This window comes from Lygodium microphyllum, chromosome 25 (assembly GCF_053477565.2).
Source record: "Lygodium microphyllum isolate KBCC chromosome 25, Lygodium_microphyllum_v1.1.10, whole genome shotgun sequence".
In the NCBI taxonomy this organism is placed as follows: domain Eukaryota; kingdom Viridiplantae; phylum Streptophyta; class Polypodiopsida; order Schizaeales; family Lygodiaceae; genus Lygodium; species Lygodium microphyllum.
This window is the reverse complement of record NC_141159.1, coordinates 60390644-60413415: the sequence shown is the minus strand read 5'-3', so window position 1 is coordinate 60413415 and position 22772 is coordinate 60390644. Positions and strand designations below refer to the sequence as shown.

The window sequence follows — 22772 nt, the reverse complement described above, 5'->3', positions numbered from 1 at the left end:
CTGCATTAAGGTCCCCAAATCCGAGAAAAGCCCCAATTTTTCGGACTCAAAGTTGCACAAATTTGAGTTTCTGCCTCTAACGCGTGACCTCCGATTAGAGAGAGGAGTTTCAAACGCAAAATTTGAAAAAAATGATGGTTTTTGCAAAGAAAATGAAAAAATGGAACACAGAATGATGGGTCCGTTGACCCGTCAGGTCGACGGCGCCTGATCCGGCCGCATTTCTCCTAGAAGGCTCTTGAGATAGATTGTATTACAGCTATGAAGATCTACCTCAACATGAAAGGTATCAATGTTAATGATGTATTTAAGTCTATGAAGGTAACACATCACCTACCATTCAAGGATCCACCCAAGGAGTGACTTCAAAGTCTCATCCTGCACAAGCTACCTCCTCTTGTCCGAAGAATTCCTCCATGGAGAAGGGCAAGGAGAAAGTCAAAGAACTCGCTATTTCCAAGGTAGCTAAATCTCCAAAGATGCTTTTAGCAAAGGAAAACAATGCTAAAAGAGACTGCAAACCTACAAAGAAAAGCATCAAGTTTGATGTTTCTATGGTAAGAGAGATTCTCAAAAAGTTGTGTCTTTTACTAGACGATTTGATGTTGCTTTTGGTGGTGAAGATTATACATAAAAATCAAAGATTATGATGGTTAAAATGCATTTGAAGCATGTCGCTTTAAATTGGTGGCTCAAAGTTGCTCAAGATGAAAAGAAACCCAAGTCTTGGAAAGAGTTTAAGGAGATATTCAACAAGAAGTTTTTGCCTTCATCCTTTGAAGCCGATGTGCAACAAGAATGGGATGAGTTGAAGCAAAGCCAAGGAGACAATGTCTGTTTCTCTTAAATTTATATCTTTTAATCAAGTTTCTTCCAATATAGAGATGAGAAAGTTTATCTATGGATTATATCCAACAATATTGTGAACTATCAAGATAACAAAGTCTGATACTTTGGAAGTAGCCCAAGATACGGCCCTAGAAGTTGAAGGACTACATATGCCATGGATGCTTGGTAAAGCCTCAAGAAAAGAACCACAAAGAAAGAAGATCAAGATATTTGACTAAAAGATATTAGATAAATATGAACCCAAGCATAAGGATAGAGGTATACCACTTTTGTCATCCAAAAAAAAGCTAACATATTAGCAATTAGCGGAACATATAAGAAGGGTGATGTTTCTCTTGTGAAGAAAAAGAATACATGGTTGGTCAATGTCCTAACAAGGCAAAGAAAGAAAACCAACCCCAAAAGACACCTCAAGCAAATGTCGTACCTAAGGAATCCTTTAATAGAATGAAACTCCATTAGAGAAAAGGAAGCTTTTTATGGCTTGGAGCAAGATTGCTAATCAACATGTTCTCATTTATTTTGATACAGGGGTTACATATCATTATATCCATCCTCGGATTGTTCAAGCTCTACATCTACCAAAGGAGAGATTTGAAACACGAGAAATGTCAGGTGTTGCTTTTCAAGGAATGGAGTCTCAAGTTACTCCCATTTTTGGAAAATCCTTCCATGCCTCTTGGCCTAAAAGAAGGCCCCTCATAATCAACTTTGCCTTCAAGGCTATACTCTAACTCTCTGGGTCAATAATCCCCAAGCTACCTCTAGATATCTGGGCTAAATAATGGCATCCCAAGCTACCTTACTCTTTGCAAGACTTTCATCTCTACCTAAACAAATGAAATTCCTTATGAGCCACTGCATGACCTAGAGAAGGCACAACACAAGGTAATATACTAGATGGTAGCAAGCAAAACCTGGTTAGCCACTACCACCCATATACAAGAATAAATAAATCTAGCAAACCCCCTTCAGGTCATGGGTAACTAAATCCGTGACATAAAACATATGAAAGACAAACACAATGGTATTACCTCAAAGAGATGGTATCTAATCCCGTACAATGATTTTGGAAAAGGGCATACATAAGTTGGAAAGGTCTTAACATATGCATTGGTATGGTCACTGTCTAATTCCAAAACACATTATTTATTTATTTATTTATTTATTTATTTATTTATTTATGATCTCATTCAAAACACATACTGATAGGGTTCATCATTGCCAAGAGACAATGACTAAATAGAGGGCCTTGTCAAAAGTGATAGATGGCTCATTAGAGTCACTATCAGATAAGGTATTGGCAACAACATATTGGGCTTGTTTCTTGTCTTTCTTCTTATAGCATTGATCAACAATGTGACCAATACGCTTACAATATCGACACTTGGGCAGTTGTTTCTTGGTGTGGCTTGCAAGTGCTATGTCAACATCTTTGTTGCACCTTTCTTCATCCAATCAGCCATGCTTCATTTGCTTGCCTATCTCCAGCGCATCATTATTTGATGTCAGCACACGATTGACGACTCGACCTGTAGACCCAGTACTTGTTGACTTATCGACGTTTGCCAAATATCACATCACATCGCTTGTGCTTGTTCTGTCATCTACAACAACGTAGTCCTACCATATCCAGTCATCGTTGTCTGTTGTGTCATTCTTCTTCTTCTTCTTCTTCTTCTTCTTCTTCTTCTTCTTCTTCTTCTTGGTCAAGTGAACCCAACAATGGTAAGATGTGGCTCTAATACCATTGTTAAATATGGATCTCACACGTATGATCAACAAGCTATGGCGGATGAAACTCCGTGTGTCCGCGCGCGCGCGCGCGTGTGTGTGTGTGTGTGTGTGTGTGTGTGTGTGTGTGTGTGTGTGTGTGTGTGTGAGACAGCTAATACAGCCTAAATATATAGGCTAACATGTGTACCTAATCTTTTGACCCTTATTTAATGCTAAGTGGTGTAAAAGGTGTTCACACCTAAACACACTTTTACACACAATAATGTGTGTTCCTACACGAGGATAAATAAATCTAATAGATTAGAATCTACAAAACAAAGGTCAGCAATGAGATGCTCCAAAGCAAAACAAAACAAAAAGTAATGCGAAAGAAAAGAACAATACAATGAGTGTGAGTGAATGCAGCAGAAGACTAAAGATGGGGCCACCATCACGTACGTCCATCAACAAGTCTCTGCCAATGAAACGCCTAATGAAGTGGAGAAGCGATCCTAGATGAAGGTGCAGAGGATGACCTAGGAATGGATGCAAAGAGTGCAATGGCTGGGGAGCCGGCATACAATCAAGTAATCCTTTGGGAGTACTGAAAGATACAAGCTGTTGAAGTTGTTTGTGTGCCACATGTCCAATAGTCACTGGGGTAGATGGAGCAGATGGGACAGCAGCGGGAGGCATAGCCCCATTGGACTATCCAATAGGAGTGGAGGTAGTCACAATGGTTTGTTGAACTTCCTTAGGAGAAAGACCTTGGGCCTTGGTATGACACTCCTCGTCCACATTGTGCGATCTCTCGCAATGTGCAAAAACCTAACTTAGAGAGTTGTTGTCAGATAGGTTTTGTTTCTTTGGTTCCATCGGAGGAAGGGGTATCACCCTTGTTTTGGCTTGCCTTTGCATCTTGTGAGTTTTTGTCACTGCCAGTTTTCCCTTGTGAAAAAAAGGAAACCAGACTCCTCTCTGAATAAGAGTATGTGGAGGACTTCTTGTGGACTTCATCATGCAACCCTGGAGGACTTCTTGTGGACTTCATCATGGAGCCATGCATAATGCAAGAAATGGCACTCCAACTCATAGAAGGTCAGCAAACGAGGCAACCAGATAATGTGCTGAATAAAATGGAACTATTTTTCATGAAGATTATTGGAAATAAATGCAACCTGTGACTTTGGAGAACCAATAGTAGCAAACTCAACGAGTAACTACCTATATTCAACCAATTTGACTTTCAAATTATCCCCTTTCTTAATGGAAAACTCCTTAAGGTCAAAACCGAGATTGATACATTAAGTACGATCTCTTGTCACATAGGGGTCAAGAAGATGGCTCCAACACTCAAATGCAAGGGGAAATGTTGCAACTGAGAATGGAACTCAAGAAGTAACCCCTGCATTAACTCAACATTGACTGTGGCATTGCAAGCTCTCCATTGATGGATGTGCTTGGGGTAAGCTAATTGAGGGTCCAACATTGGCTTTAGAGCGAAAACTAGGTCCCAAAGTCCTTGAGATTCAAGCACTTAATGCACGAAGTTCGATCAAGTGGTAAAATTCGAACTGCCTAGATTCATTGCTTTAGCAAGGTTCTTGTATGCCATTTCAAGCAAAGTGATCGGTCTCCATTAAGTAATCTCTTATCTATCTCTACTATCATTCACAATGAGGTGAATTACTCCCTTGGATAACCTCCATGGCATATCTTCTAATGCCATAATCCCCTGAAATATTGTACAAACTCCTTTATTGACCAAGTCCCAATAGTTTAGGAAGAAGTCATTATCCAATGCATCATCCCTAGGCACTTTCTTAAGGGCAAGGCTAATAAAACCACTACGAGCTTCTCCTATGAAAAGGGGGCCATCAAGTGTCTACTCATATTCTCTGTGCCCACTCTTTTGGTACTCTGCCACGTAGTCTCTCTATCCCCAAAAACCAAGAGATCTAGTTTCGAGCCCGCCAAGGCAGTCTAAGAGTCTCTCAAAACATCATCTCTCCTCGAGAGGAATCCCTCCCTCCCACTGAGAGTGTTAAAGACATGAGCGACCAATAAATTGGTCGAACCTTGGCTGCAAGAGCAACTGCAAATACTAGTGCCACATCAAGGAATTTCATTCTCTATCCCCAAAAACCAAGAGATCTAGTTTCGAGCCCGCCAAGGCAGTCTAATAGTCTCTCAAAACATCATCTCTCCTTGAGAGGAATCCCTCCCTCCCACTGAGAGTGTTAAAGACATGAGGGACCAATAAATTGGTCGAACCTTGGCTGCAAGAGCAACTGCAAATACTAGTGCCACATCAAGGAATTGCATGGGTGATTAAGAGAGAAATAAGCAAGCGGTTTAGTCCAAGGTGGACCAGGAGACATAGCTACCGCTCCAAATGCTAAAGGTGTCAAAGTTGTTGCACGTAAGTAACCAAGCTGTCCCTCAATCATCACATGTAAGTAAGGCTCACATGTAGTTGTCTCTACTGCCATGGAAGCAGTGGCACAACTACTGTTGCATCTCTATAAGCAACATTTGTGGTCCCTGACAACTCTCTACCATCCCCGTCTATCTCTATCTTTGTCTCCTCTGTCTAGTACCTCATCTCCTCTGCCGCTCCCTCTCACTTTTACGAGACAAGGGTCATCGTCCCTCATCCTAAAAGGAGGCCGGATGATGCCTAGCAACTTGTCTCCTTTTGTTCCGTCCTAGGGCAATCTGATACAAGATGGCCCAACATCTCATAGCTGAAAAATTGACCTCAGAGATCAATGTAGTATAATATCTCGAACATGAAACCCTCATGCACTAAGGGGATCCTATTGGCCCAAGGAAGAGAGACCAATGAAGAAGTGGGTACCATGACCTCAACTAATGGGTGCTGAGGGCAACCCTTTGGTACCACATATATAAAGGTCATATTCTACTAAATGACATGCGCAACAAAAAGATATGTCAATCTAGCTGCATAGGGCAAGAAGTACTTGTCCAGGCCAAGAAAATGACTCTAATAGTTGTATCATCCCCAAGTAGGAGTAATCCTTTCCCTCAATGCACCTGTCGAAGAGGGCCACTACAGTCTAAGCATCCAATGGGCACCTTGGATCTCAGATCATGCAAATGCACTTTGGAATCATGCAGCTTCTTTGGTGGAACAACGCCATCACCTATCGAAAATATGGAACCATGAAGTTCCTCTTAAAGACTGTCCTTTTCTTCAGAGATGTATGCTTGGAGCTATTCCTTTCAGGTGATGTCATCGCTGGGGGCTTGAAAGATTGCTCCAGCTACCTATCATAGATGTGGATATTCCCAACAGTCCTGTCCACACATTTTTCTGTTGTCCTTGTTCTCAGGACCTCGTTTGGAGAATGTGATTCTCTCAAGCTTCCCTTCAGACAATTCAGATTTGGCGAGTTTGTTCATTTTTTGGTGCATTCCCCTCGAGATTCAAGTTTTTTCATTTTTTGGTGCATTCCCCTCTAGACTCAAGTTGCATGCTAACCTTTTTATTTTGGGTTCACTTTTGGGCTATCGAAGCTCCACAACTTGGCGACATTTGATCATTTCATTATGGATGGCTACAGCTGCTTTAGAAGATATTTGCACTAATCTCTCCCTGATAGTCTTGTAACTGAAGGCTTGTTATAACCTCAATTGGATCTTTTTGTTAAGTGTTTATGATAGTTGTAGGCTGCAATATTTTATAGTGCTCAGCCCCTTTGTATATTAAACACTAATATATAAAGTTTTCAACAATAGGAGGTATGTATGTGACAAGAGAAAAGAAGCCCATGTGAGCAGACCTCAACATCCCCTGGCCATCCCCTTTCCCATCACAAAGGGGAACATATACCCTGGCTATCCCCTTGTCAAGGATGGGATAAGGGATGTCCCCTGATTTGGACGTGCCCCCAAAACAGATCTGTTTTGAGACACCATTCTCGGAGGCCCGCCAACCCCCCCCCCCCCCCCCCAAGGCCCGATAATAAATCTCTTGTCAATACAACTCAAACTGACAGAAGAAAACCTCACAGTCCCCCTGAAGGAAAATGGCAATCTATAATAAGTTGAAAATGCAACATTATTCCAGGTGATCACTAAGCCAAAAAAGCCGATTGCCCAAAATCTGATCGGAATAAACTTTGCATGACCAAAGGAGCTGGACAGTCTCTCTCAACATTACATTTAATGTTTGATATCAAATGTTGCATAAATGTGTCTTTGGCAAACATGTCACCTGCTTCATGGATAGTAGGAATGGCCTTGGCCGCTCATGAACTTCTCTTTGCTCTTATCTACTAGAATATCACTGCAAGTGCAAACACTTCAATGGCAAAACCATTGGGCTGCATGTTGAGCTGAAACATCACATTAAAATATGACTCGAGTCTGACTTCAAGAATGCCTCAATTCTAGATCAACCTGGAACATTTTCACAAATGAGATAGCCTTGAATTTGTATCTATGTTGGAGCTTGACGTTCATATAAGTTAGACGTTATAACCTTAAATGTATGCATGATTTGGAATAAAATGAGAAAAATGGACACACAAAAGACAAAACTTAAAGCACAACAAGGAATATTGGGAATTTAGAACAAGTGCTGTGCTCAAATTTAGTACATTATGGTTATCCAAAAGCAGAAGTCTGATAACAATAGCAACGAAGTGAAATGCTTGAACTCAACTACAAAGAGACTAGCTTCCATGACCACTTTTATACCAGTATTTGCTGATCCTGTTTCATGCTTTATATGTCCGTACTTGAGAAAGCAAAAATAAAGTAGTGCATAGGGGTATGATGTGATGCTGTGGTTTTGTAAACGCAATCAATATGCATAAATATTTCCATTGTGCCTTAAATTGACAATTATGAAGGTTTTAGCATGTACCTTCAACCATTGTTTCTGCCTCAAATATGTTTGTGCTTGGCTGCAACTGGACAAAATCATTCATAAGAGCCTCCACCTGACAATACCAAGGTAACACCAAAGAGATTTCAAATATGAAAGAATGCTGACTTGAATCATCATACCCATAAGCAAGAAAAAACAGCTTGGAAGACTGTTTCCAGCAGGAAAGCATCCAAGAAGCCCCCATCCGAAACAATGTTGGTAGATGCCTATCCTATTCAAATTAGAAAGCCTTCCCACCATCTCACAGGCGGACAATCACTGAGGTTCAGCAAGAAGCAGGCTAGAGTTGCTATATCAAATTGTGGGGCTGAGACCAAGGCCTCCTTAATAATCATGAGTGCTTTGGTAGTTGCGCAGAATCTCATATTTGTTGCACATACAAATCATATTGAGTTCACCTAGCATGTGTTTGTTTTAGTAGTTTTGGTGTGTACGGGATCCAGCACATGGGCTTTTTTTAAACCTTCAAGCAGGAAATAGTTTTTCCCCCATGTGACCATCCTGTTAAGCAGCGGTTCTTTGAACCTTAGGGTTTTGGACTTTCATCCTTGTTGTTATTCAATCTATCAATTGTGGCATCCAACAGCTCTCTCTCTCTTTTTTCGTAAAGGGTATTGTATTATTTACCAAAATATAATCTCAAAAGTAAAGCATGACCAAACAAAGGGACTAGATGGCCTGTAGGGGAACTGAAAAATTTGGAGTTTGCCAAGAAAGCAAATCTTGTCGAGGGAAAATATCCACCAGAAGCTGCCAATGAAGAAGGCCTCACAAGTGGACTATACAGCTCAAAACTCCTAAAGAAGAATCAAAAATGAATGCATTCCTCATAGTTCATATGTGCCAACCCCAAAAGCGTAAAAAGTGAAAGAGCACTTTCATCTCAGCCCACATAGGATCCATGAACTTGGGATGTCCAAAGACCCAGTCCTTAAGAAGCATCGATAGCCCAACCACTTGAGACCAAATGGCTGACGGCAATGACCAAACTTTCCTCGCTATTGGACAAGAAAAGAACCGATGGCAAGAGGTTTTCAGGCATAGATCTCTTAATCAGTTGTTATATTATATCATGTCACAGTACAAAAGAAAAAATACAAAAAGTCAAGACAAGGTCACAGAATCGACCACTCGATGCCGGGAAACTAAATCATCTCTGGATATCAGCATGCTGGATAAGATCAAGCTGCCACTAAAGAAGTCCCTTAATCTTTGCCATCTAAGGTTGGACATCTGAAGCAGCATCAAAACTGAACGGATTGCATGTGACCCAAATATGCCAACAACCCCAGAATTGGAGAAAGTGAAACAAGATCTTCATATTGTTCAAAGAGTAGAGAGAGAGAAAGGGAAAAACTCCATATCCATGAGCCTTCAGGCTCTCAAGCTCCTTCCTTCATTTCCACACACTTAACTGAAAAGCACACACACACTACAAGATAAAGTGACCTAGTGTAAATGTAGACTAGACTAACTAACTCTAGTCAAGTCACTGACTAACTACTAACCCGACTTATTTAATGTAGTCACATGTAGACAACTGTACACACTAGCTGTCATAGATGTCGGTCATAGATGAAGACACACTGACGGTGAGCTTGATTTCTAACACTCCCCCTCCAGCTCAAAAACAAAACTCAAATCATCTGCATCACTCCAAGTAGCTGTCTAAAGTGAACGAACTTATCTTTACCAAGTGATTTGGTAAAGATATCTGCTACCTGGTCTTCAGTCTTCACATGCTCCAAGTCAATCTGATCTGCTAAAACCATTTCCCTGATGAAATGGTAGTGAACCTCAATGTGTTTTGATCTTGCATGATAAACAGGATTGCTTGCTAACATAACACTGCTCAAATTGTCACAGTACAGCTTGACTTTGCTGTCCAAGTGTACTCCCAAGTCATTCAGTAACTTCTATAACCACTTAGCTTCACAGGCCGCTAAGGCCGCACCACGATACTCTGCTTCCGTACTGGACAATGCAACTGTAGGCTGTTTCTTACTCTGCCAACTGATCATGCTACTACCCAATCCAAATGCATAGCCACTGGTTGACCTCCTGTCATATGTGCAACCAGCCCAGTCAGCATCAGTGTACCCCATCAAGTCAAGGGTTTTCCCATATGCATAAAACAGCCCATGATCTATGGTACCCTTTACATATCTCAGAATTCTTCTAACTGCATCCAAGTGTGGTTTGCGAGGCTTCTGCATGAACTGACTGATCAGCCCCACAGCATAACTCAAGTCAAGTCTAGTGATCGTGAGATAGATCAAGCTGCCTACCATCTGTCTGTACATAGTAACATTCTCAATCTCTGTCCCAACATCAATCTGCAGCTTGACATTCTGCTCCAAAGGCGTATCCATAGACTTGCAATCAGCCATACCATATTTCTGTAACATGTCATGAGCATATTGCTTCTGTAGCAGCCATATGCCTTGAGGTGTAGAAACAACCTCTACATGCAATTCCATTTTCATCATCTCCTGTAATGATTAAGTCATCAACATAGACAACTAGAAAAACATAGCCACTATCTGTCTTCTTCGCAAACAGACTATGATCAACATCTCCCAATCGGAAACCATGTTGCTGTAAATAATTGCTGATGCGAGTATTCCATGCTCTGGGTGCCTCTTTCAACCCATATAATGCCTTTTTCAGCCGACATACATGTGCTGGAAATTCTGGATGTACATAGCCTTCAGGCTGTTCCATGTAAACCTCTTCCTGTAATTCTCCATTGAGAAATGCATTCTTTACATCCATCTGCCATAGTTTCCAGCCTCTAGCTGCTGCCAAAGCAATCACAGAACTAACTGTAGCCATCTTTGCTACAGGGCTGAAAGTCTCCTCATAATCAAGACCATACTGCTGCGCATACCCTTTTGCAAGCAGCCTGGCCTTATATCTTTCCAATGATCCATCTGATTTACATTTTACCTTATACACCCACTTGCATCCAATAGGTGTTTTGCCCTCAGGCAACTGTACCAAATCCCATGTACAATTTTCAGCCAAAGCTGAATATTCCTCATCCATAGCAGCACGCCAATTCTTATCTGAAACTGCCTCATCAAACTTACTTGGTTCTCTAAAACCTGTTACTTTCGTCATATAAGCATAATGACGGGCTGAATATCCAGTGTAAGTATACCTGTCAACAGGTCGTCTGACCCTCTCTGACCTCCTGAGCTATGGCTCACTATAAGCTTGCCTCTCATGAGGCGGCACATAACGGCTCTGTCTAGCACCTGGCGTCATAACAGACGGAATCCCCAATTCACTATCTAAGCTGTCACTGCTAGATGAATCATAACCTGCAGTGAGTGAACCTGTTACATCTTCAAAAACCTTTTCTTTTCCCTTATCTGTTCTCCCCCTCACTGACATATCCGTGTCAGTGGATGCAGTAGTGCGACTCTGTAATCGTCCTGTCCAAGGACTCACTGTAGATGATACATCACCTGTCTGACCAGTCATGGAAGTACTCTCTGCAGGAGTATTTTCAGCATGACTCATACTGGGTGAGCCATCAGTAGGCACTGCAACAGGATTCCCATACCAAGATGCTAACTCATCAAATACCACATCTCTGATTATGAGTGTCTCATGCGTAGACGGTACATAACACTTATAAGCTTTCCGTTCCTGTGCATATCCAATAAACACACTTTTCACTGCCTTAGGATCCAATTTCTTCCTTTTCTCATCCGGTATATGCACATATGCAATGCTGCCAAATACCTTCAAGTGTGAAATATCAGGTTAATGACCATACAGCCGTTCATACGGAGTGACATCATGAATCCCTGCTGTAGAGGTTCGATTCAGCACATATACAGCAGTCACCAGTGCTTCAGCCTAATAACCATTTGGCAGACATTTTTCATTCAGCATAGCTCTAGCTGACTCCATCAAAACCCTGTTTTTCCTCTCTGCAACACCGTTTTGCTGCAGTGTATAACTGCATGTGAGTTGTCTTCTGATCCCATGTTTAGCAAGATACCTGTCAAAGTAGTTTGAGACATATTCACCTCCTCCATCTGATCTCAAACATGATATGTAACAGCCCAATTCATTTTCAGCATGTTTCTTGAAGTCTTTGAATGCATCAAACACATCATCCTTATGTTTCAAGATATAAAGCCAAGTGTACCTACTGAAATCATCAATAAATGAGACATAATATCGTCCACCGCCAAAGGAAGCATTATGTGAAAGACCCCAGACATCAGAGTGTACCAACTGTAAAGGCCTAGTGCTGTTTTTAACATGTCTCATGAAAGGAAACCGTACCTGCTTCCCAAACTGACATGCAGGGCATACATGACCAAAATCATTATACTTGAATTTAGGTAATCCAAGTACTACTTCTTTCTGCTGCATAGATTTCACCTTTTGTACATTGACATGTCCGATTCTCTTGTGCCAGATCTCTACATCTCTGATGGCACTCTCATCATGAGCAAACATAGCTGCTTTAAGTTCAGGAATGGTCGCTTCCAAAGTAAACATCCTGCCATCCCTTCTGCCCTTGGCAATTAGCTTGCAGCCATTTCCATACTCCTCAATGAAACATCCATCCTTGTTAAACCTCACTTGCAGATTCTGTTCTGCCATTTGACCCATAGACAACAAATTCTTTGTTATGGTCGGTACATGTAAGACATCATGCAGGCCTTTCTTCTTGCCATCAGGCATCATCAATGGAACAATCCCTTTATGCTTTATGTCATGTTGGGTATCATCCCCAGTACATACATGACCATGTGTACCTGCAACCATCTCATCAAACCACTCTCCATGCGGGGTCATGTGGTTTGACGCTCCAGAGTCAATGTACCATCTGTCATCTCTATCATATCTCGATGCATTTTTAGATACATGCTGCATGGCAAAGAGTCTATCAACTGACTCATCATGAGCACCACTGGAAGATGCATAGTGCCCATGCTGTCTGCCCTTTGCCTTCATATCTCCTTGCTTCTTGTAACAATCCTTTGCAATATGCCCATACCGGCCACAGTAATGGCAGTCCTTGTCCCTGTTGGACTGATCAGACGACTGCCATGAACCAGAACCACCACCTCTACCTCGGGGTGATCTCCCCCTGCCTCTAAACCCACCAGATCCACGCTGGCCTTATGTATTTGCACCATGCCAATTACTCTGCTGCTGCTGCTGTCCATAAGTATTACGAGTGTCACCACGACCTCGAAATGAACCACGACCTCTAGATCCTCTGCCACGCTGGCTAGAGTACAACACAGTGTCTCTACTCTGAGATGCACTAGAACCTGTATTCAAACCAAGTTTGACTTCCTCATGCAGCAACAAAGCAACTAGCTCTTCCCAGCTAGGGGGCTCTTCTCTGACAGAAATGGAAGTGTCAAAAGCTTTGTACTCTTTGCCTAAGCCATTCAAAGCAACAGCAATCATATCATCTTCTGATACACTTGAGCCAATAGTAGCAAGTTGATCAGCTATGGTCTTAATCTCCGTGGTATACGTCTGGATGCTCTTGCCATTCCTAGACATGTTGTTGAACTGCTGTTTCAACTGGATCTTTCTTGCATGTGTCATGGTTCCATAATTTTTCATCAATATGTCCCAAGCATCCTTCGGAGTCTCACATCCAGTGATTTGAATTACCATAGCATCAGATATACATAAGGAAAACCAATGCAGCACCTTGCATGCTCTTTCATTCCATAGCCTGTAGACTCTTTTCTGTTCATTTGTTGGATTGTGTGCAGGCAACTCAGGAGCAACTTCATCTCTTGTACATAAATCCCAATAACCTCTACCAACCAGAAAGTTTTTCATTCTGAATTTCCATAATGTAAAGTTCTTATTATCCAACTTCTCTCCAACTATCTGAGTGATATTGTCAGTCCCATGTGACTGCGTATGACAGTTTTCAGCCTGTCATTGATTTTCAGATCTGAGTATTCTGTCATTGACTATGTATGACAGTTTTCAGCCTGTCATTGATTTTCAAATCTGAGTATTCTGTGCAAGAGATCTCAGCTCCAAGACATTTGATCCAATGTATACATGCTTTGACACATTCTTGTGCTCCAAAGATGCCTTCTGAGTGTAGTACAAGGCTTTTGTGTGTCAGTAATGACTGAATGCATGCTGTTCATTCATGTTTACAGCAGTTCAGAAATGATTACAGGTCTGTGTCTGTCACTCCAGCTCATAACAGAGCTCCCACACAAGCATTTACTCCTTGCACACTTCAAATACCTTCAATAGTGAGCATACATGCTCTATGAACCTTGTCCAGGTGCCCCACTGAAGATTGACAGGTTGCTGTCCACTCAGATCAGCAGGCGCAGATTTTCAGACCAGGGGGCGCAGATTTTCAGGCACAGGTTGCTGTCCACTCAGATCAGCAGGCGCAGATTTTCAGATACAGGTTGCTGTCCATTCAGATCAACAGGCGCAGATTTTCAGATACAGGTTGCTGATTTTCAGGAGGCACTCCACGATTTTCAGACACAGGTTGCTGATTTTCAGGAGGCAGTCCACGATTTTCAGAAGGCAGTCCACGCTGATTCCTTCCTTTGACTACGGCTTCATTTGCAAGTGTCCAGCTTCTTCCTCATTCCTTACTTCCATCTCCTTTGCACTGCAAGTTGTCATGCCCATTCTCCCACAGCCTCATGGATGAAGCTCTGATACCATGTTCAAAGAGTAGAGAGAGAGAGAGGGAAAAACTCCATATCCATGAGCCTTCAGGCTCTCAAGCTCCTTCCTTCATTTCCACACACTTAACTGAAAAGCACACACACACTACAAGATAAAGTGACCTAGTGTAAATGTAGACTAAACTGACTAACTCTAGTCAGGTCACTGACTACTAACCCGACTTATTTAATGTAGTCACATGTAGACAGCTGTACACACTAGCTGTCATAAATGTCGGTCATAGATGAAGACACACTGACGGTGAGCTTGATTTCTAACACATATGAGGCTGCACTGGAGTTTGTACCCTGATATTTGGCCTTGTCAAAGACACAAGCAACAAGACTCATCCTAGTCTCCACCACAACATGCCATATGTCAAAAAGAAGGGCCTAAATCTTCTGAGCAAAAGGACAAGGAATGAATTTGTGATAGGGAGACTCAACTGCAATGGTACAAAAGAAACAATTCCCATTGGAGATGACCCTGCACTGAAGAGCCGATGCAATGAGAAGGCCACCCACCACCATTCTCCAAATGAATACCTTACATTTGAATAGCGCTTGTTGATCCATCCCTCCATCACCATCGATTTCCATCCAGCTTGAGACTTGAGCAATCCCCAAAGAGCATTGGCTCTACTGGTCAAGCATGAGCAATCTCAAATCATGAGATGATAAGTCTAATTTAACCGAAGAAGATTCTCAAGGGTTAGAAGCCTTGCAAGGTCCTTGCAAGGTCCCAATCCTACCATAGACAATCAGAATGGAGAACAAGAAGGGCTACCAAGTGTGTGGGACACATTTCTCAACGAGATTTTGTGAAATTTAGGGCTAGAATTTTGGAGCTTTTGTTGTTGTCAGCTCTGAGATTGGCAAATGTACATCAGTGAGAGCCTGAAATAGACTGATTTTGTGCATTTTGGGACAAGAAATTTTGGGGCTTTTGCATTTTTAGTGTTGCTAAGCACTGTTTGCACCTTGGATAGCGTGCACTTCAAACACTTTTTTGACAAAGTGTGATTAAATTTGCTAATTACAGCAAAGCGCTTGCTGTAATTTCTAGAAATTTTGAGATTTCCAAGTTGGTCCAGCTTGAAGTATTGCTCTTTTGCTCCTTAATCAATGACATTTACCATGGCAAATTAGGGAGGTGATGTATTTACATATGTGTCCAAGGAGGATAGATTGGATGGCAACAACTATTCTCTATGGTCTTTTATGATGAAGAATGTGCTAATTGCAAAGAATCTTTGGGATTATGTCAACGGTTAGGCCTAGAGTTGTGGCTCCTGTTACACCTCCCCCAAGAGGACGTGGACAACGGGCAACTCAACCTGTTCAACCTACTCCAGCTTAGCCACTTCCCTAGAGATTAGCAACACAAAAGGCATGGGACACATGGGATGCACAAGCTTTGTCACCAATTGCATTGGCAGTTCAGCGGTCTATCATCCCTCACATTCAGTTTGCAACTTCTTCCGAGAAGCATAGCTGACCTTAGAGCAGATGTTTGTTGGAAAGAATGAGACACGCATCCCTTTCTTGAAGAAAGAGCTTGAGACTATGAAGATGGATGAGGGTGATTCTATGCAAGATTATCTAAATAAAATTCAGGACTTGTGTGAGCAGCTTATGAATGTAGATACACAGTTGATATCTGCTACTTTGAATTCATTGCCCCCCTCATATTTAGCCTTTCATATGGCCTTGAACCTCACCATGAGGATTTCCCCACAACCACTTACTTTCCTTCACTTGGTCAGTTTGCTCTTAGAGGAAGAGCTGACAAGAAAAAACAGTAGTATGGATGGTATAGCCTCTGAGAAGGCTTTTATGGCAAGGAAAAAGAGCAAGGGCAACCAAGCTAAAAATGCTCCACAGAGCTCTAGGACATCAAGTGCTTCATAGAGTAGGAAGAAACAGGGGGACACACAAGCCAAAAGGAGCAAGTGCCACTATTGCAAGAAGCCAAGACACTACATCACAGAATGTAGAAAGCCCATAGCCAAGGAGGAGTCAAGGATGTCTGTTTCTAATGCACCTTCCACTGCTATTGAGTCCGCATCTTTTGTTGCAAACCAGGACTATTGTTTTTACACATGCAGTTATGACTATTCTTGGGCTGACAGAGCATTTAGCTCTCCTAAGGATGCGAGCACATGGTTTTTTGACAGTGGTGCTTCTAGGCATATCACATCTCGCAGGGATTTTTTTTCTTCCGTTATTACAGTCCCTGTTGGCAAGTTCGTACAGTGTGCCAACAATGCATCATACCTTGTTAGAGGCATTGGGGAGATTGTGTTGATAGCCATTGATGGCTCTATTCTCTGTTTGCAAGATGCCTTATTTGTGTCAGACATAAAGAAGAATTTGTTATCTATTTCTTCTTTGGCAAAGTGTGGTTTGCAAGTCACCTTTGATGATGACAGACGTATGGTCAAAGATAAGAAACACGTGACTTTGGTTTTGATTGGCACTTTATGTCATGGGTTATATGAGTTGGATACTTTTTCAATTAATCAATCAATCTATCTAGCATCTACTCTCACTCCTGCTATGTCACAGGCAGAGTTATGGCATGCTCCCATGGGGCATGTAAACTATGGTAGCTTGATGCTTATGCAACGTACACAGATGCTTGATGGGTTACCTCTCTTGGAAAGACCTCCTGAGCATATATGCGAGGGGTGCATTTTGAGAAAAATGCATCATTTTTCATTTCTTCATGATGTTACTTTTAGAGCAACTACCAGATTACAGATTATGCACTCAAATGTATGCAGAAGGCTTTATATGGTTTGAAGCAAACTCCTCGAGCTTGGTATGCAAAGATTGATGCAATTTTACTCAGCCAAGGGTTCATAAACAGCTCATCAGAGTCTACACTTTATGCATGTAAAGGGGGGGATCCTTGCTAATCATGTCTTTATGTTGATGATCTTCTGCTTACAGGTACACATGCTGATCAGATTTCAGCATTCAAACAAAATTTGCAGCAAACTTTTGAGATATCAGATTTGGGGCCTTTGCACTATTATTTGGGCATTGAGTTCATTCATCATGCTAGAGACATTGGATTGTCACAGTCTAGATACATTGATAAACTTCTTGAGAGGTTTGGCTTACACGATTGCAAGCCAATTTGTACACCAATGGAACCTGGGGACTAAAGCTGTCCTTGCATGATGGCAATCAGTGTGCAGTTTCAACCCTGAGCAGATATATGCATCACCCACGCATGTCACATTGGCAAGCTGTCAAGCATGTTTTTCATTACTTCCATGCATGTCACATTGGCAAGCTGTCAAGCATGTTTTTCGTTACTTGCAAGGTACTAGGACACTTGGCTTGCTTTATGCCAAAGGGGGGCCATTGCACTTACATATTTACAATGATTCTAATTGGGCTGGTGATTATGATTCTCATCACTCCACTAGTGGTAATTGTTTCTTTATTGGCTCATCTTGCATCTCTTGGCGTAGCAAGAAACAATCCATTGTTGCCACATCGTCATGTGAAGTTGAATACAAGGCAACTTTCACTATCACATTTGAATGCGTATGGGTTAGACGCTTATTGGCTGATTTGGATCTATCTATCACGGAGCCTACTCCTTTGTTCACTAACAGTCAAAGTGCCATTGCAATGGCACAAAACCAAGTGTTTCATGCACACATGAAACACATCGAGATCCACTATCACTTTGTCAGAGAGAAGCTACATGCAAGTGATATCAGCCTTGCCTACTATCCTACCACCAATACTGTGGCAGACATCTTCACCAAAGCTCTTCCTCGTGACAAATTTGAAGCCTTTTGCAATGCTTTAAATTAGATCTCCTTTGGTGGATGACCCTAGTACATTGATCACTCTTCACTCCAGGGGGATTTGTTGGGTTTGACTCATACCTACGCTCACAAAGGAGTGTCAATGATCCTTGGTAGGACACTAGGGCACTTTTTACTCTCCTTACGAGAGGTTTTTTCCCCTAGATTTATTCTCTTTTATTTTATGTGTCTGTGTTACACAGTTGGGACACTTATTGTGTTTTATACCTTTTGGGTGTGAACACACTCTAGCAACCCTAAGGTTTAAGGGTTGTACTTTGTACTTGCATCTTAGACTCTTCAAACTATTGCATTGGGTGTCATGCTATCACACTCACACTCTCCAATGTCAACTGTACTTGCTACTGAGCTTGAGCTTCGATCTCTGTGCATTCTCTCACTTCTCACACTTTGCAAAGATTAGAGGTTTCTGCTTGTAGAATCATAAATGTATCATCAACCACTACCTAGCCAATGAAATGTTGTTGCGAAGAGAGAGAGAGACCAGCTAGTTGTCCCGCATCCACAAGACACAATAACATTGAGAGAATGGGGTGAATAGCAAGTGCAAAAAAGAGAGGGCTCAAAGAGCAACCCTGTCGAATCGAGTGTGCGAGGGAAAAGGACTTAGTGACTCCATATTGCATAACACAAGACGTAGCACCCATATTAAGGTGTAGATCAACCTGGACATACGAGGTCCAAAGCCTATAGCTTTTTTTTTGGCAAATAAAGTGTGGCTAATTATATTACTACAAAAAAAACCTGAATACAAAGAAGTGCTCATGCTTAACAAACTAGCTGGAGCTGATGCAGTGTCATAGATATATCAAGTATACAAGCCTCTCAAGGCGGTCTAGGGGGGATGGGGGGCAAGAAGTCAGGGCGGTCTAGGGGGGATGGGGGCAAGAAGTCATGGAGGGGGTGTATCACCATTTGGGGTTGCATGCCTGCATCATGAAAAATAGGTCATGGCTGCCCCAAGTGCGCATGAAATGAAAACGGAGCTCCTGACGATCTCGAGACTCACCCTGCACCTAGTCCCACCAACCGCGGAGGGAGTGGATGATAGAGATTCAAAGCTTTGCTAAAGTTGCCTGTGCTAAAAGTGTCTCCTCGCCAAAAACCTTCTGACACCGCGCCTTCCAGATATGCCATCCAGTAAGACTCCCTACGATCTCCCATACCTCAAAGCGGTCTGATGTGGGCTCCAATACCTAGCGGATGGGTAGAGCCTCCAAGCCGACCACTGCGCACGACCCAACCTCAATAATGAATATTGTGTCTTGCATCCCAGCCTCATACAGAAGGTAACGGCCCTGGCTGACTGCCTACCAACAGAAAGCTCCCCATGAGATACATCCAAGGCTAGGTGCTATACGGCGGAGGATGCGGCATGCTCCTCTCCACATGAACTACGCCGCCTCACACAACCAAAGGCAGTGCTTTGGAGTTTCCAAAAGTCGTTGTATGCAGCGTTTGCAACCTCCATCCTTCTGCATCTGGGCTAACCAACTCCCCACCGCCAAGTGCCACCAGCCATAAGAAATACGATATCCTCCTCGACCTCCAATTGTCCTATAAGCGATGCCAGAAGGCCCGTCAAAAAGCATCCGTGATTCTATGCTCCGCCCAATACCTGCTACACGACGGCGCCCAATTCATATCCTCCTGCATCAATACGTGTCTGCCAATCCTGGCCGTGTACTCCAGGAACCTCAGTGGCTTCTTGACAACCGCAGTGGCCGGCCATAGCCACTCTCCCGGATCCCACTCTAGCTCATCAAGTGGCTTGCCCTCCCAAATCCAGAGGCGCCACTCCCGGAGCTCCTTCCAGACAACATAAGGGTCCAACCACCATGTCTTCCCCTGAAGGCCAACCACCCGAATCCTCCTCCATGAAAGGACAACAATCCCCTCATCCTGCTACCCTCTCTCAAGGGCCAGACCTCCCTCCTCCTACACAATGAAGAAAGTCCCATGTGGAGCGCTGCCCACTCTACCTACCACCTGTAGGGGAATACCTGTTGGTGAAAACCTAGTGGCCCATACCTCCCCGGGCTCTACTGGCTCGCGTATCGACGGGACAAGCCACTCCTGAGGTATGGCTTCGTCAATCTCCCTTCTCCTCAACATGTCTCCTCTCTGGCAACCTGATGCGCGCTACAACACCTCCTCATCCACCATCCTATACACCTCCTACCATGTCCTGATGGTACGAGTCGGGCCAGCCTCCCAACCAGCCCACTGCATGTGGGGGTGCTCGCCAATCTGTACCCCATCCCGATCTCTAACCTTGGGGTTTCAGATCACTTGCTAGCGGTCTATCTCCTCCTGGCAGCCTAGGGGACTCTGAATTAGGGCCTTACAAAGGCCCTGCCACACACGAAGTAGGCTACGTAGGAAGGGGGATCTGGGAGGCATGATTTGGGCTGTCGTAAAGATCCATCTCAAGGACAGCCTCCAATCACTGCCAAGCCTCGGTCTACACTCCCAAAGACCCTCCTGCAAACAATAGGATCTTCCAAGTCTACCCTCCTGGTGTGAGACCGTGGACTACTAGCTTGCCCAAAAGGGCCAGACTTTAATACTCTAGGTCTATGATCCCAAGCCCTCCCTCTGACCGATGCCGGATGATGGTCACCCACACCACCTTGGCCCATGAGTCTCCGAAACCGTTTGACCCAGCCCAAAGAAAGTTCCGCACTAGGTAGCAAAGCTGAACTACACAGTACGAGGAGAAGCACCAACACGAGGCAATGTATCCTCCTCCGAAGAGAGTCAAGGACTGGAAGAAACTGTTGGGCGGGAGTGATGTTGAGTCCCATCTAGAACCCTAGGTAACGGACGGTTTTCCCTCTCCACACCCATCTAAATCGCAAGTGGAAAACCCACTCCATACTAGAGCCCGGATCTGTAAGGAAACCAACCAACTTTCGCCAGTTGATTTTTGCTCCTGCTACAATACAGAACACCTCGAGAGCCAGTCTCACTCTCTTCAGCATCAACTCATCGTCCTCTATGTAAAGTGATGTATCATCTGCATACTCAGTCTAACAGCTCCATCTCCTCTCTCACTGGAAGTCGGAGACCGCGTAACCCGCTCGCACATGACCTAAGGAAGTGAGACATTGCCTCTGCAAAGAGTAAGAACAGGTACAGGGCCAGGGAGCAACCCTACCAGACCGATCTCTCAAGCCAAAACTCCTCCCCTTGCCTGCTACCTATGAGAATCCTGTTGGTAGCCGATCTGTAAAGTGTGGAGACCCCCGCAGATCCGTGCCTAGGGAAAGCCCAACCTCACCATGGTGCCCTCTAAGAAGTCCCAATCAACCCTGTCATAAGCTTTCTCGAAAATCCAGGAGTAGTACAGCCAATCCCTAACCACTGTGCTGGGCCCACTTTGTCGCCTCAAAGAAGGTGAAGACATTGTGTGGGATGCTCCTATCCTCGACAAAGCTTGTCTGTGTGTCATGAATGATGTCTGGAAGCACAGGGCGGAGTCGCCTACCGATCATCTTTGCCAATGCCTTATAGGCCACTGACAACAAGGTGATCGGTCTCCACAGGAATAGCTCCAACCGGTCTCCCCCTTTGGGGAGGAGACTAATAAGACTTTCCAATACTCCCTAGCATCCGTCCTGAAGTGAAAATCTCATGGAAGGCCAGCAGTAAGGGGTCCTTCACCACCTCCCAGTAGGTAGTGAAAAAGGCCTCAGAGAGACCATCCTCTCCCGAGCATTTATGCCCGTCCTATGTATGGAAAGCCTCCTCTCTGTGAAGGGGTCTAGGAGGGAGTGTCCAATCTCCTTTATGACGAGGCACAAGATGTGGTCCCAGACCTATTGTCTACATCGTTGTCCTCTAGCTGAGGCTGTCTCCAGCTGGAAAAGCCATCTGTAGTAGTCAGTGGCAATCTCCATCACCTCGTCTAGGCTAGAACGAATCCTCCCATACTGATCCCAAAGGCCGCGTATCTGCTCTCCTGAGGTGTGGGGCTGATGCACCTGGAAAAACTCCCCACACATCGTGTCCACCTTCCGCTCCCAAAAGACTGCCAATATGCGAAATGAGAACTCTGAGCGCTTGTCCTCTAGGCCGGTGATGGCTGCTCATACGCGCACCTCCTGTGCGTGGGGGATGGGATCCCCTGGTGCCTCCGGTAGTAATCTCTGTGTGGCTGCTAGGTCCCATCGGAGTGCTCTCCTCCTCCTAGCTCTGTTGTCTGGCGTGGAGAGCTGCCTCCTGGCAGATAATGCTCGACTCGGCTAGGACCTCTGCAACCTCCTCTGCGATCCGGTCTCTGCTGACCCACTCCCTAGTCCAAATCTGCTCAATATATCTCTTCACCTCCTCCCTCCTGTAGATCGAGTCAAGGATCCAACAGGATCATGTGTCTAGGGCAAATGCTGGGGGATCAAGTGTAAGGAGAACCGGGCAGTGATCGGACAAAGTGGTGCCAGCCAACAGCCCTACCTGGCCTGTGCGAGAGCATCCCCACTCTCCCACATAGAACTTGTCCAACCGCTCCAATAAGACTCTGCCTAGCTGCCTGTATCCCCAAGAGAAGTCCAATGACCTCTCCCTCCTATGGAAAGTTGGGTCTCTCCAAGCATCGTGTGCTCCTACTACCAGTAGGAAGACCTCTCATGCCTCTTGCTCCTCCCCAGCCATGCCCTGGTAGTTTTCGCCTCAACCCTGCTGGTCCTCTAAGGCCTTCATGTTGTTGAAGTTTCCTCCAACAATCCAGGAGTC

The 22772-nt window shown here is 43.9% G+C and overlaps 1 protein-coding gene across 2 annotated transcripts in view; it reads right to left on the bottom strand.

The window, feature by feature from the left end:
* BIN4 (double-stranded DNA binding protein) overlaps positions 1 to 22772 on the bottom strand; it is a 125967-nt gene that overhangs the window by 24059 nt on the left and 79136 nt on the right. The window contains exons 8-9 of one of the 2 annotated variants that reach the window (XM_087666659.1): positions 7460 to 7535; positions 6966 to 6990 (exon numbers count right to left, since the gene is read on the bottom strand). In XM_087666659.1, the coding sequence (XP_087522785.1) occupies positions 6986 to 6990; positions 7460 to 7535 (81 nt within the window). In that variant the 3' untranslated portion in view covers positions 6966 to 6985. Of the gene's footprint in view, positions 1 to 6965; positions 6991 to 7459; positions 7536 to 22772 lie in introns of those variants that run through there. The other variant, XM_087666658.1, reaches the window with a different exon arrangement.